The sequence below is a fragment of the Perognathus longimembris genome, chromosome 27 (assembly GCF_023159225.1).
Source record: "Perognathus longimembris pacificus isolate PPM17 chromosome 27, ASM2315922v1, whole genome shotgun sequence".
Taxonomy (NCBI): domain Eukaryota; kingdom Metazoa; phylum Chordata; class Mammalia; order Rodentia; family Heteromyidae; genus Perognathus; species Perognathus longimembris.
The window spans coordinates 4,127,269-4,141,312 of NC_063187.1; the positions used below are offsets into that span (position 1 = coordinate 4,127,269).

General features: G+C 49.6%; 1 protein-coding gene across 2 annotated transcripts; it reads right to left on the bottom strand.

The window, feature by feature from the left end:
* Positions 1 to 6,682: 6,682 nt before the first annotated feature.
* On the bottom strand, positions 6,683 to 13,830 carry Mgst1 (microsomal glutathione S-transferase 1). 2 transcript variants are annotated; one of them, XM_048335225.1, is made up of 5 exons: positions 13,786 to 13,805; positions 13,724 to 13,726; positions 10,382 to 10,539; positions 8,685 to 8,779; positions 6,683 to 6,963 (listed from the first exon to the last, which is right to left on the bottom strand). In XM_048335225.1, exons 3-5 carry the CDS (start codon positions 10,505 to 10,507, stop codon positions 6,717 to 6,719), a joined length of 468 nt encoding a protein of 155 aa, XP_048191182.1. In that variant the 5' UTR covers positions 10,508 to 10,539; positions 13,724 to 13,726; positions 13,786 to 13,805; the 3' UTR covers positions 6,683 to 6,716. The 2 variants fall into 2 exon arrangements, with proteins under 2 accessions (XP_048191182.1, XP_048191183.1); XM_048335226.1 differs by lacking the exon at positions 13,724 to 13,726 and having other exon boundaries at positions 13,786 to 13,830.
* Positions 13,831 to 14,044: the final 214 nt, after the last annotated feature.

The window sequence follows — 14,044 nt, forward strand, 5'->3', positions numbered from 1 at the left end:
GGAAACTGTCCTTAAAATATTATTACATGAAACTGTTCGATGGCTTCAAAATGTACATTACACCAGTGCACCCATTGCTTAAAAGATGATTCAAAAGTCCAGCACCAACCATTTTCAAGCTGATCTCAAAGAATCGGACGTAACACTTGATGCATTCATTCAGTGCTGGCCAATTAAAGGACATTTGTCAACTACCTAGCTTTTTCCTTTCACTTCTCCAAGTGACTTGTCATTCTCAAAGACAAAGCGCTCAGATGCAACATATTTATCTCCAAGCACAGCGGTAAGAAAGGCAAGGCAAAGGCAGAAGACCCCCCCACCCCATCCAAACATCGTACCACCTTTGAACTTTAGACGTGCATACTTGGTGCCTCCCTCTCCCCTGCACGTATTCAAAAGAGGATCCTGATAGACAACTCCCAGATGGACAAGATAATTAACCCAAATGATCCAAGGAACAGTCACAGCGTGGGAAAAGCCCAGGGACTCACGCTGGGGGAGGAAAGTGATTTCATTAACACATCACTTTGAGACTGTGTTAAATTGTGTGAATAGTTTGGTTAAAAAGGTAAGTATGTGGCCACTTCAAACTTGCCTCATTAATAGACTGGGGGTTATTTCCTATACTTTAAAATCCACACACACACACATACAAACAAGACAACTACAACAACAAGCTGCTTAGCTTCTGGTTATTATCGAGGCTCTGTTTTTTGTTGTATTTGTTTTTTTTTTTTTTTTTTAAAGAGATTGGCCCTTTTGTTTCAACGCCTATGTAGCAGCTCAGTTTTCCAAAGCCAGGAATGATTTCTTTGTATTTTGTACACACACACACACACACACACACACACACACACACGGGGTTAGCCGTGCAACTAGTCATTAAGTTCTTGCAGGCTGATGCATCTCCCTTGTTGAGAGGCACAGTGTGGCCCGCAGGATGAAGAGAGCTGCCAGCCCCTTCTGGAAGATGAAGTTTCATGTCACCAAGGTGGCCGGTCCTTCTCTTCCCACCCTCTCTGCGTTCACCTCCACCGAGGAACATGGTGTTTGCTCGTCCCCATGCAATCGTTGGCCAATGGCTAGCACAGAGGGAATTCCACCATGCCATTCTTCCACGTTGCGTAGCCCTAAATCCTCACCACCCCACAGGAGCCCCCCGCCCACCCCCCGCAACTGCAGAGAGGTGGGAGAGAAGTTTCTCTGCGGTCAGAGTCTTTGAGCAATGCCTCCGATGGGCTTTGGGGTGCCTTCTTTTGCATCCTGCCATTCCTCCCCCCCCACCCCCCGGGAATCAATACATTGCCCCCCAGTAGTGAGAAAAAGCCAGCGTCTTCTCGGGTGTCTCCTTTCGAGGGTGGAGATCATGTGTGCACACAGCTTGTTTGTTGGGAAAGAAAGAGACTGCCAGCAAGGTCGAGAAGAGAGGCGGAAATAGGCAAGGTAGGAAGCATGGCTTCCATGCTAAAATAGCTTAGGATTCGTAGTGTGAATAATGCTGACAACATTTACAATTTCTCTGTATAAGCCAGGCTCCTGTGGCTCACGCCTGCCATCCCAGCGACTCAGGAGGCTGAGATCTGAGGATCGTGGTTCGAAGCCACCCAGGGCTGGAAAGTCCGTGAGACTCTGACCTCCAATGAACCACCAGGAAACCAGAAGTGGAGCTGTGGCTCAAGTGGTAGAGCGCCAGCCTTGAGCAAAAAGAGCTCAGGGACAGCGCCCAGGCTTTGAGTTCAAGGCCCAGAACTGGCACCAAAAGACTTGGAAATGTCATTCTTGGCAGAGTTGTGTGGAGCCCATGGTCTTCTTCTTTCCTGTAGATAATTCTATTTTTTTTTCCACTCTGAGCGTGTCTTGCTCACTGCTTCGTCGTGGTAGTTTTAGATCCCACACGGGTGAAGCCAGTAGAAGATAAAGCCTGGGGCTGGGGATATGGCCTAGTGGCGAGAGAGCTTGCCTCGTACACATGAGGCCCTGGGTTTGATTCCCCAGCACCACATATACAGAAAACGGCCAGAGGTGGCGCTGTGGCTCAAGTGGCAGAGTGCTAGCCTTGAGCAAAGAGGAAGCCAGGGACAGTGCTCAGGCCCTGAGTTCAAGGCCCAGGACTGGCCAAAAAATGAAAGAATAAAATAAAGCCTGAGGCTCTGAGAGGCACTCCTCTCCTGGAGATGGGGTGTGCGTGGGATAGGAGCGTACCCCGCTCCCCGCGTCTGGGGGCCGAGTCTCGTGCTAATGGCGCCGGCAGAGTGACAAGGTGACAACTCAGGAGGTGAGGAGTTCAGTGTGCGCCTGATTTAGCGGGTGATGGATGGCTAGGGGGGTGGGTGGGGGTGTCTGTGCCCTTATCACCCCATGACAAGCCAGCATCAAACACAAGCACAAAAGGCCTGGGGGGAAAGACAGCATGGGGTGGAGGCCCCATTTCCAGAAAGTTCCTTGAGGAACAACAGGGAGCAAACCCCAGCCCTGTGACTTAGGGAAAAAAAAAAAAAAAAAAAAAAAGGAGCCATGAACTAGCAAAGATTTTATTTTATTTTTTAATTTATATCCTCCTGTCTGGATCCAACATAGACATTTGGGTCAGGGGCTCAGTTTCTTGCTTGAGACAGAGTCTAGGCTGGCCTCCAATCATAATCCTCCCAATCTCAGCCTCCCCAGGGGTTGGGACTGCAGGCCTGTGCTACCATGTCTATCCCTGTGGATGGATAGCCTGAAAAAAAAAAGGTTCAAAATGTCCAAAGCTGTTGGTTTCTGAGCATGACTGTATTTTGTTCAGTTTATTTTATTTTATTTTTTTTGCCAGTCCTGGGTCTTGAACTCAGGGCCTAAGCACTGCCCCTGAGCTTCTCTATGCTCAAGGCTAGCGCTCTACCACTTGAGCCACAGCGCCACTTCCGGCTTTTTCTGTGTCTGTGGTGCTGAGGAATCGAACCCAGGGCTTCCTGTATGCGAGACAAGCACTCTACCACTAGGCCACCTTCCCAGCCCTGTCCAGATATTTTGTTGTTGTTGTTGCTGCTGCTGCTGGTGGTTGATTTTCCTTCTCTTATTTTGGTTAACTTTTATTAATTATCTTTGAGTAGTTGTACCAAGGTTGCTTCCACGTAACAAAGCAGTTTATGAATACAATGCATCTCGGTCACGCGTGAGATGAGGGATATGACTACTGTCCACGAGTCTCACACGTTGGATGGACGGAGATAAACTCGAAGGGAAAAGAAATGGAAGGAGGACTCTTGTTTCCAGCACTGTGTCCTCCTAAATTATCCTCTGTGTGTGTGTGTGCGTGTGCGCACATGTGTGTGTGTATATACATGCCTGTCCGGGGCTGGAACTCGTGCCTTCTTATTCTCTGTCGGCTTTCTGGCCTCTGTACTGTCTGGCCTCTAACCATGAGCCTCTGAATCGCAGCCTCCTGAAGAATTACAGGCTTGAGCCACTATGATACTTTGTTTGAAAACTGGCTCTTTTTTCTTTTTCTTTTTCTTTTTTTTTTGGATCAAAGGGTTTTTGACACGGACCTTTTTGTGGATATATGTGTGGGTTGAACGAAAATAACTAAATCTCAGGTGAGCCTTTCCCTAACTTTTTTTGTTTCCTTAAGGAATCCTTTGATCATCTTTTTTGAGTAGTGGTACAGAGCCAGCTGCCACTCAACAAAGCAGTTGAGGAACACAGTGCCTCTTGATACATGTCCCCCCCACCCTTTCAACATTACAAAATAAAGCATTAAAAATAAAAATAAAAAGCTCGGTACTGGTGGCTCCTGCCTGTCATCCCAGCGACTCAGGAGGCTGAGATCTGAGGATCTCGGTTCGAAGCCAGCTGGGGCAGGAAAGTCCATGAGACTCTGATCTCCAATGAACCACCAGCAAACCAGAAATGGAGCTGTGGCTCAAGGGGTAGAACACCAGCCTTGAGTGAAAGAGCTCAGGGACAGCGCCCAGGCCCTGAGTTCAAGCCCCATGGGTAACAAAATAAAATAAAATAATGATGATGATGGTGGTGATAATATTAATAATAATAAAAATGTGACTCATTTTCCACTCACTGACCTTGTGATATTTGGAGTCCCTGCTTTTGGCTTGGGATGCCAACCTATGATGGGAAAGGAGATGAGGAATTTGATTCATGCAGATCCCTGACTTTATGTCCCCATGAGGACTTGAAATGCAGGCATGGGGACTTGAACACTCACCTGGAGCGGGTGTTCCTGGAGCCAATGTTCCGGTATTGAGACACGGGGGGGACTGTTTACAGGCCCCGGGTGGAATCCACGAACTTCCGATGCATGATCCTTTGTGGTTAGGGGTCTCGGTGCATGCAACGCATGCAGAGATCGTCTCTAGAACACCAGGACCCGTTCCTGTCAAAGACACCACAGACTTTGATCTGCAACTTCTTCCCCACAGCTCCACTTCCAGTTTTCTGCTGGTTCAATGGAGATAAGAGTCTCACAGACTTTTCCTGCCTGGGCTGGCTTTGAACCGTGCTCCTCAGATCTCAGCCTCCTGAGTGGCTGGGCTGACCGGCGAGAGTCACCACAGCCAAGCTACTTTCGAGTATTTGAATCTTAAATACACATAGAGGGAAAAGCAGAGTAATTCATGTTTTTACCACTTAGTGTCAGCAATGAACAGCTCATGACTGTGTCTCTAGAACATTCTTTCTTGGTATGTTTCTAAAAGACACAAAATCTCTCTCTCTCTCTCTCTCTCCCTCCCTCCCTCCCTCCCTCCCCCTGCAATTTGAACTCAGGACCCTCATTGCTGTCTCTGAGCTTTTTTTTTTTTTTTAAACCATGCATTTTCTTTCTCCTTGATCCTTTTTCTCCTCCTCCTCCTCTGAAATCTTTCATGGAAGAAATAGATGTCTTCTGATGGATTCGTGTGAGCGATGAAGAATTTCTGTGACTGGATTTTCATGGTGTTTTGAGCCCCTTAGTAGTTCCTGTGGATTTGTACTCAGTATTAAAGACATTGGTCCTTTGGTTGTTGTTTGTTTTGGGCTGGTCCTAGAGCTTGAACTCGGGGCCTGGGCGCTGTCCCTGAGCTTCTTTATGCTCAAGGCTGGTGCTCTACCCCTTGAGCCACAGCGCCTCTTATGGCTTTTGTTGAGTAGTTTATTTCAGATAAGCGTCTCACAGAACTTTCCTGGCTTTGAACCACGAGCCTCACATCTCAGCCTCCTGAGTAGCTGGGATGACAGGCGTGAACCACCAGCTCCCAGCTAACATTGTTTTTATGTTGTTGGTGTGTGTATGTGTATGTGTGTGTGTGTTGTTTAATCTATGCTTTGTAGATCGCATGGTAGGTTTTCCTTGGGCATAAATCTTTTTGTCTTCTTTTTGTGATGCTAACCGCCATTGATTCATCCTTGCTAAAATCCATTATCTCATTAGGTGCTGGAGAGATAAATTATTTATTCAATTATTGGCCGCTGTGTTTCTACAGCACCACGTTACCCTCTGGCCCGCCATGGCTTCTGTAAACGTGTGGTTTGTATGGGGAAGGCAGGAGAAGTGGTTGAAGGATTTGGGGGTTGTTTTTAAACAGTTTTCAAAACCAGTAAGTTCCTTGAGGCCCCGTACCAGTGGCTCATGCCTGGCATCCCAGCTACTCAGGAAACCTGAGGATGGAGTTTCAAAGCCAGCCTGGGAAGGAAAGTCTGTGAGACTCTTATCTCCGATGAACCACCAGAAAACCAGAAGTGGTGCTGTGGCTCAAGTGGTAGAGCGCCAGCCTTGAGTGAAAGAAGCTCAGGGACAGCGCCCAATGGAGTTTTGTCAACTGGGAGGTAAGTTTGCTTGACTTTCCTCCACCAACCAGTGAATGATGAATACCATAGGCAACTTGTGTTTTTAGTTGATAGTCTAGACAGAAACCAGGAGAGCAGGCTGGGTTTGCCCCCAGGGACTCTGGAAGACTGACATTTTAGCCAAAAAAAAAAAAAAAAAAAAAACCAACCTTCCATCTTCCATCACTTCCTCTCCAAGCCCCGATGTGAAACACGGTGGTTTTGAACTCACTTCCCCAGGGAAGGCCCAGCGCATGTCTCAGAAGGTGAATTGGGATTCGTTCCTCTTACTCTCTTTGGCGCATGGCCTCTTAGGGATAGGACGCGTGGGAGTTCTTCTTTTTGATGCCAGAACCATGGGGGGAGAGGAGGGGTTGGATGGAAAAGCCTAGTGTTTTACCGCTTTAACCATGACTCCAGGCCAGCTTTGTGCTGGTTCTTCTGGAGATCAACGGTCTTGAAGTGGAGCTGTGTGGTTCCACGCGGTTAGATGAACTAAGGAAAAGCTCAGGCAGGGACAACGGCTCACGTCCTGAGTTCAAGACCCAGGACTGGCACAGACAGACAGACAGACAGACAGACAGACAGACAGACAGACAGGGGAAAATGAAACCTGAACAAAATGTATCCTCTGATCTTCTTTATTCCGCCTCACCCTGTTTCAGCCACGTTGAGATATCAAATGTGGGGTGAGCCCCTCGGCTTGTGTTATGGGGGTGTCACATGGGCGCGGAGGGGAGGAAATCACCAAACCCACGCTGCCCACCCGTGGTCCCCAGGAAGACGTGGGGTTTTCTTCTTTGGATACTTGTTGAGCCCGGGCTCAGGAAGGTTCCACACCCCCCCCCCGTCCTCCCCTGGGTTCCCCCCCCCCAGCTGCCCCTCCCTGGTCCTTCCCGGCTGGCTGCGAGGCGTCAGAGGCGCAGGCCGGCCCGCAGCACGCGGTAGGCCATGGAGAAGGTCACCCCGTAGCCCAGGAAGAAGCCGAGCGCGCGGCTGGGCTGCGGCAGCGGGGTCAGGTAGGCCACGGTGTGGAAGAGCCGCGCGCCCACGAACAGGCGGAAGTGCAGCAGCGCCGTGGACAGGTCCGGGCCGCTCAGCGTGTACAGCAGCCCGATGCCCACGAAGGGCACCAGGTTCTCCAGGTCGTTCAGGTGCGCTCTGCAAGGGGGGGGGGGAGAGGGGGAGGCGTCCGCGCGTGCCAACCGTGCATGCACACACGCCTGCATGCACACAAGCCTGCACTGCTGCATGCACATGCATACACGCTCACACATGCACACGTGTATGTGTGCACTCGTGCACGCGCGTGTACACGTGCATGTGTGCAAATGCGCATGCAGAAGTGCGTGCACATGCGTGCGTGTGCACTCGTGCATGCACACACGCACTTGTGAGTGCACACACATGCGTGCTCACACGTGCACACGCGCGCGTGCACTTGTGCACACGCGCGTGCGTGTGCATATGTGCAAATTTGCACGCCAAAGTGAATGCACATGCGTGCGCGTGCACACTCGTTCACGCACACGTGCTTGTGAGTGCACACATACATGCTCGCACAGGCACACGTGCATGTGCGCATGTACACACGTGCGTGCACACACGCATGCACGTGCACCCATGCACATGCACTTGTGCATGCACATATACACATGCATATGTGTAAACTATGTAAATTCACCTACATAGGCAAATTATATATATATATATATATATGTTCCTCTACATATACAGATTCTTCTATACATATAAATTCCTCCCTGTATATAAATTCTTCCATGCAGGCAAATTGTGCTCAGTCTCTCTCTCTCTCTCTCTTTCTCTCTCTCTCTCTCTGTAAATACATACATATATGTATATATACACTTCTACAATTCACCTATACACATCGATTCCTCTCTAGATGAATTCTACACATACTAATTCCTCTCTCTAGGCTGAGACTATGGCCTCTCCTCTCTCTCTCTCTCTCTCTCTCTCTCTCTGCAATTACATACATACATACATACACTTCTACACATTTACCTACACACATCAATTCCTCTCTACATGAATTCTTCTACACATACAAATTCCTCTCTCTGGGCTGGGAATGTGGCCTAGTGGTAAAGTGCTCGCCTTGGGTTCGATTCCTCAGCACCACATATATAGAAAAAGCCGGAAGGGGCGCTGTGGCTCAAGTGGTAGAGTGCTAGCCTTGAGCAAAAGAAGCTCAGGGACAGTGCCCAGGCCCTGAGTTCAAGGCCCAGGACCAGAGCGTGCACACACACACACATATATACACATAAATACAACACATGTGCGGATATCAAATATATGTGGATATAACATGTGTGCAAATATAACACGTGTGCATTATTCGTCTATGGCCCCACGTGCGCGCACGTGGGGCATATGCAGCTATAACTTGTGTGGGTGTGTTGCACGCGTGCACACACACGTGTGCAAATGTGTGCAAGTGCAACCTGCCCGTGGATGCGACATATATGAGCACGTGGCTGGGGACGGCCTACCGGTGCGTGTACATGCAGTGTATTCGCGTACACACACGAGGGTGCATGCAAGGATAGCATGCGTGTGCACTCTGCACTTCTAGTGGGTGGGGGGCGGAAATCTCCTCCAGCCACGCTGCAGTGCCGGCGTCTGGACACCAGGGGGCGCGGCGGGCTGGGCACCCTGACTCTCCACCTGTCTCCTCTCTTCTGTTGTATCCTTTGGGTTTGCTTATTGCTTATCCTATTTTTCTTATTTTATTTTATTTTTTATTCTATTCTATTCATGGCCTCTCCTGCCTGATCGATCCTCAGCTCTCAGCCTCCTGAGAGGCTGGGATGATAGGCGTGAGTGAGCAAGGACCCACCCAGGACCCAGGCCTTTACCTTCGCACGCGCTCCACGCTGTCATCCGTGCGGAGGTATTTCTTGGCGTTCTCTCCTTTGGCGAAGCTGGCACAGTCTTCGGGATTGACAAACACCTAATCCGAAGATCAGGAGAGAGGAGAGGAATATCACACACACACGTATTAAAGATGGCATCTGGGAAAAAATCTAAGGCAAGAAACCCAAGGCGGGATAAGAGAGGAACTTCCACACTTTGAACCTGGGTGTTGACCAACGATGGAAACATTGGGAAAGGAAAAAAAATGGAGAAGGGAATCATTCCCAGCTACACCTTCCTGCATTCCTGATGGCTTGTGAGAAAGCAATCCTGTCCCCACAAACGGTGAGACTCTCATCTCCAATGAACCACCAGGAAACAGGAAGTGGCACTGTGGCTCAAGTGGTAGAGCACCAGCCTTGAGCAAATGAGCTCAGGGACAGCGGCCCAAGCCCTGAGTTCAAGCCCCCACGAGCAACAAAAATTCAAATGTCTCCTGTGGTTCATTAATTTAGAACAATTGACAATTAGGCCATTGAAACGTGTTATTTGGTAATTACCTAATAATCTTAAATAATAGATAATGATTATCCATCATACTAATTTATCACGAATTGATTTATGATAGTAAAGTTATCATACATTCACTCATAATAAAACATAGGGTATAAGATGAGTCTCAATATAAGCCTGGGGGGAAAAAAATCTCATAAATATTATACTGGGTTTTGTTTTATTTTTAAATTAATTTTTAACTGATTACATCTGAGCACTTCTCCCAGATGAACAATCGAGGCGTTGGGGGTCACCTCTCCATGTTCTGTGTCTCGTGGAACCATCTAGAACCAAACGCCTGACGGGCGCCGCGTTTAAGGCACGTGCTGACTAAAGAAACATGAAGCCCTGAGTTCAAATCCCAGTGCCAACCCCCACCCTCCTCCCTCCCCCCCAAAAAATCTGTCTGTGGAGGACTGACATATGGCGAGCTACTTACATCAGGGGATCCCAGTCGGTGGACCCGTTCCCTTTATAGAAATAAAAAGGAGCGGGCAGGGTCTTGGCCTTGAACCTGCCAACCTCCAGAAGGCCATGGGACCACGCCAGACCCTCTGTGTAAACTCTCTCTCTAGGACAAGAGGAGATGGTGCCAGAAGGGAACTGGAAACGCCAGTTCACTCTAGAAAAACCAATCCACTCCACTTGACCAAACTCAAGTCGACCAAAGGTGAAATGCTCCATGAGTTAAAAACTTCAGGGTTCTGGAAATCCCATGCCAAAAGCATGGTGACGGAAGGGAAACGCCACAAAGGGGGTGGAAAGGCATGGCTTCCAAGAGCAGATGTGGTAAATAGGTAAGATGTGACATGCTTCATTTTGCAACCTAATAGGGTGTGTACTGGGGTTTGCAGGAAGGAGAGGTGGAGGAGGAGGGGGAGGAGGAGGAGGAGGAGGAAGAGGAGGAGGAGGAGGGGGAGGAGGGGAAGAAGGGGAAGGAGGAGGAGGGGGAAGAGGAGGAGGAAGAGGAGGGAGAGGAGGAAGAGGAGGGAGAGGAGGAAGAGAAGGGAGAAGAGGAGGAGGAGGAGAGGAAGAGGAGGCGGAGGAAGTAGAGGAGGAGGAGGGGGAGGAGGAGGAATGAAAAAAATGGCTTTCTAGAATGCCCACTGTTAACCTGAGAAAGGCCAACCTCTGAGTCCCTTACCTTTTTTGTTAGCCTGTGGAAGGCCGTCACCGTGCTCATAAGCATCATTTTTGACAAAATAATCGTCGTATAGGAGGCAAAAGCCTGGAACACTTCATTGTCCATGAGCTGATCCAGATTGGCCATTGTCTTCAATATTCTCGAATTTCCTCTGGAATCTTAAAAAGATGATAGGTGAAGGCAAAGGAGGAGGAGGAGCAGAAGAGAAAGAAGAGAAAGAAAAACAATAGGCAGATCTATAAGAACCCCAAATAACGTGACGGCCTCATTGATGTGATTAGAATTTCAACCTGAACTATCCCTAACGTAATTGTTCTTCACGATTCCTAACTATATCCTGGGCTGCTCACAAAGCCACCGATCCCTTCATCTTGAAAAGTTTCCGAATTCGTGAGTGGCCTAGGTTTGTCTCTAGTTGACATCACTGAAGTTGCTGGCATCAAACAAGTACTAAGTGAAAATGGAGAAGAGGGAATTGCAGGCAAAACAAAATAGCCACCACGATTGAATTAGATCAGATATTCCCATGAAGAGAAACGCAGATCTAATGCACAAGACCAAAGGTCATGAAAGGGACCTTTTAGGGGGAAAAAAAAAAAGAAAGAAAGAAAAATCAAATGATGTAGTCAGCAGATCCTGGTGCAAAGCTAACCCAGGCAGTTAAGTTTGTGAGACTTATCTCTAATAAACCAGCAGAACATTCCAGAAGTAGAGCTGTGGCTCCAAGTTGGTAGAGCCACTAGCCTTAGAGCTAAGGGACAGCTCCCAGGCCCTGAGTTCAAGCCCCACAATGACCAACACAAAAAAAAAAGGAAAAAGAAAAAGCCTTCACATTCGAAATGCAACTTGGAGACAAAAACCTCAGCCTGCCAAGATTTGATTTCTGTATCCCCTTCCTGTGGTGTACTTGCACTATCTCTGTATCTTATCTGAGTACATTGGAAACTGTGTATACTGGTATTAGAACTAGGAAAGTGAAAGGGAATACCAGACACAGGGTAAAAAGACAAACGACTACAAAAAGCAATACTTGCAAAACTGGTGTAAATCAACTGAACAACTCATGGGGGGGGAAAGGGACAGGGGGAGGGGGAGGGGGAATGAGGGAGGAGGTAACAAACAGTACAAGAAATGTATCCAATGCCTAAGGTATGAAACTGTAACCTCTCTGTACATCAGATTTTGACAATAAATTAAAAAAAAATAAAGCTAGAATGTAGAACAACAACAACAAAAAAAAAAATGTGATTTCCAGTCCCAAGAATTGGCTAATTGACTTAAGGCTTAATTCCCCTTTCCTGAGAATGAATGTCTTCATTTACAAGACAAAGAAACAATTGCTGCTCACACTGAGTTCCTGTCCCATTCTGAGGAAGAAAGTGGACAGAACTTGCTAAGCACCTGTGAAAGCTCTAGAACAACAAGGAAAATACCAGAAGTTGATTCTTCCCCTCTCTTCCCCTTCCACCTTGCAGGTTTTTCTTCCCTCTAGAGTTTTCTCCTTTGAGCTGAGGCCCTTCTGGCCTTTTGTAGGCTCTTGGCCAACAAGAGCAAAGTGTGTGTGTGTGTGTGTGTGTGTGTGTGTGTGTGTGTGTGTGTGTTCTTTCTTCTCAGGGTTATTTGGCTTCCCTTGATCAACATTGTGAAACCGGGTTGTGGGGGGGATGGGGGGGGGAGGAATCTGGGCGCTGAGCCACAAGCCGTGACTCTTCAATTCTGTACCTCAGAAGCTTGAGAGACGCATGCGCGTGTGACACACACACACACACACACACACACACACACACAGAGCTGTGAAGAGAAAGCAAACTAGGAGAGGATTCGCTTGGGGATTCTATTAAAGGGGACAAGACTCAGCGCAAGATTTGGGGGAGAGCAAATGCGGGGGGGGGGGGCCCTCTGGGGGTGGGGTGAGGAGTTGGTTAGTGAAGTGTTGGAGTGCAGGGCAACTCCGCTGACTTCCCTTTCCAGCCTGCCTTAGGGGTGCACAGGTGCCCCTCTAAAATAAACTCTTAGGGGGGGAAAAATGTTCCTTGTCAGAAAACAACTAATTAAGTACACACCAGCACCCTAACTCTTAGAGGAGAGCCAAGTTTCAAGGGCTTGGGGCTCCCAGCTAGGGAAGGCCTGGGCTTAAAGAGGTTCCTGATCTTGGGGGTACACACAGGATGCAAAGGAAGACCCTAAATGTCTACCTTCCAAGCCCTCCAATTATCTCCAGTGAACCAGTACCAAAAATACCTGGTACTGGGGCTGGGGATATGGCCTAGTGGCAAGAGTGCTCGCCTCCTATACAAGAAGCCCTGGGTTTGATTCCCCAGCACCACATATACAGAAAATGGCCAGAAGTGGCGCTGTTGCTCACGTGGTAGAGTGCTAGCCTTGAGCAAAAAGAAGCCAGGGACAGTGCTCAGGCCCTGAGTTTATGGCCCAGGACTGGCCAAAAAAATAAATAAATAAAAACAAAAAAATCTCACACTTCTTAAAAAAAAATACCTGGTACTGGCGCTGTGGCTCAAGTGGTAGAGCACCAGCCTTGAGCAAAAAAAAAAAAAAAAAGGGGGGGGGGGTCTGAAGGATAGCGCTCAGGCCCTGAGTTCAAGACCCAGGACCACAATAAAAAAAAAAACACCCAGCGTGGTAAAGACCAGCAAGAGGAGAGCTGGGACTCCGCCGGCAAGTTCTCCCCGCTTCCCAGCAACCCCCCCCAAAAAAACTGGGGTCCCACCCCAGCGGATGTCCTGGGTGGCTGCACCCCCAGTTTGTAAGCCATCTCCTTTCACCGCCCCCCCCCCCCCCCCAGTGATCCAGACGCCCTTTCAGAGGAAGAGCTACTGGGGCTTGGAAATGATCAACTGACACACTACAGTAAAGAAAAATAAATATAAACCCAAAAAACAAGAACTGTGGCCACACCGGGAGAGAGAGAGAGAGAGAGGCCATTTCCTTTCAGAAGCCAAGGGGTTCCCCCCCACACCCCCCACACACACACCATCACACACGCGTGCAAACCCACGCGCGTGCAACCCCGCACGCAAAAGCAGAAGCAAAGAACATTTCACCCCCACCCAGCAGAGACCTGACCCCCCCCTCCGCCCTCCGCCCCTTGGGGGTCCCTTGCAACCCCAGCCCCCCCTTGAGGTCCCCCCTTCCCCCCATCTGGGACACCCCCTAACTCCCTGAGGGACCCCCACGACCCCCTAGGGGTCACCCTCCTTCAAATCTTTGGAGGGGGGGAACCCCTGAGCCCTGGTTCCCCCCACACACACCGCCTGAGAACCCCCAGTTCCCTGAGAGACACCCCCTCCAACCCCTGTGGGACTTCTCCACCTCTTAGGGGACCCCCTCCATCCCCTGGGGGGTCCCCGCCCCCACCCCCCCTGCGCCCCTGCCCTAGCACGTACCCCGAGTTCTGCAGGGAGTTTCACCCAGGGAAGCCCAGGCCCCACCCACTGGGGGCCTATTAACCACGCACGCGCCCAGGCCACGCCCCCCCCGCGTGATGGACGGGCTATGAATGAAGTGTCGCCGCCGCCGCCGCGCTTGGTCGGCCCTATGCCACGCCCCCTGAGGGCCTCCTGCGCGCCCGCGGGACGCCTATGCCACGCCCCATTCCGGCCACGCCCCCTTCTTGGCCACGCCCGCCGCGTCCTGGGCTCGGAG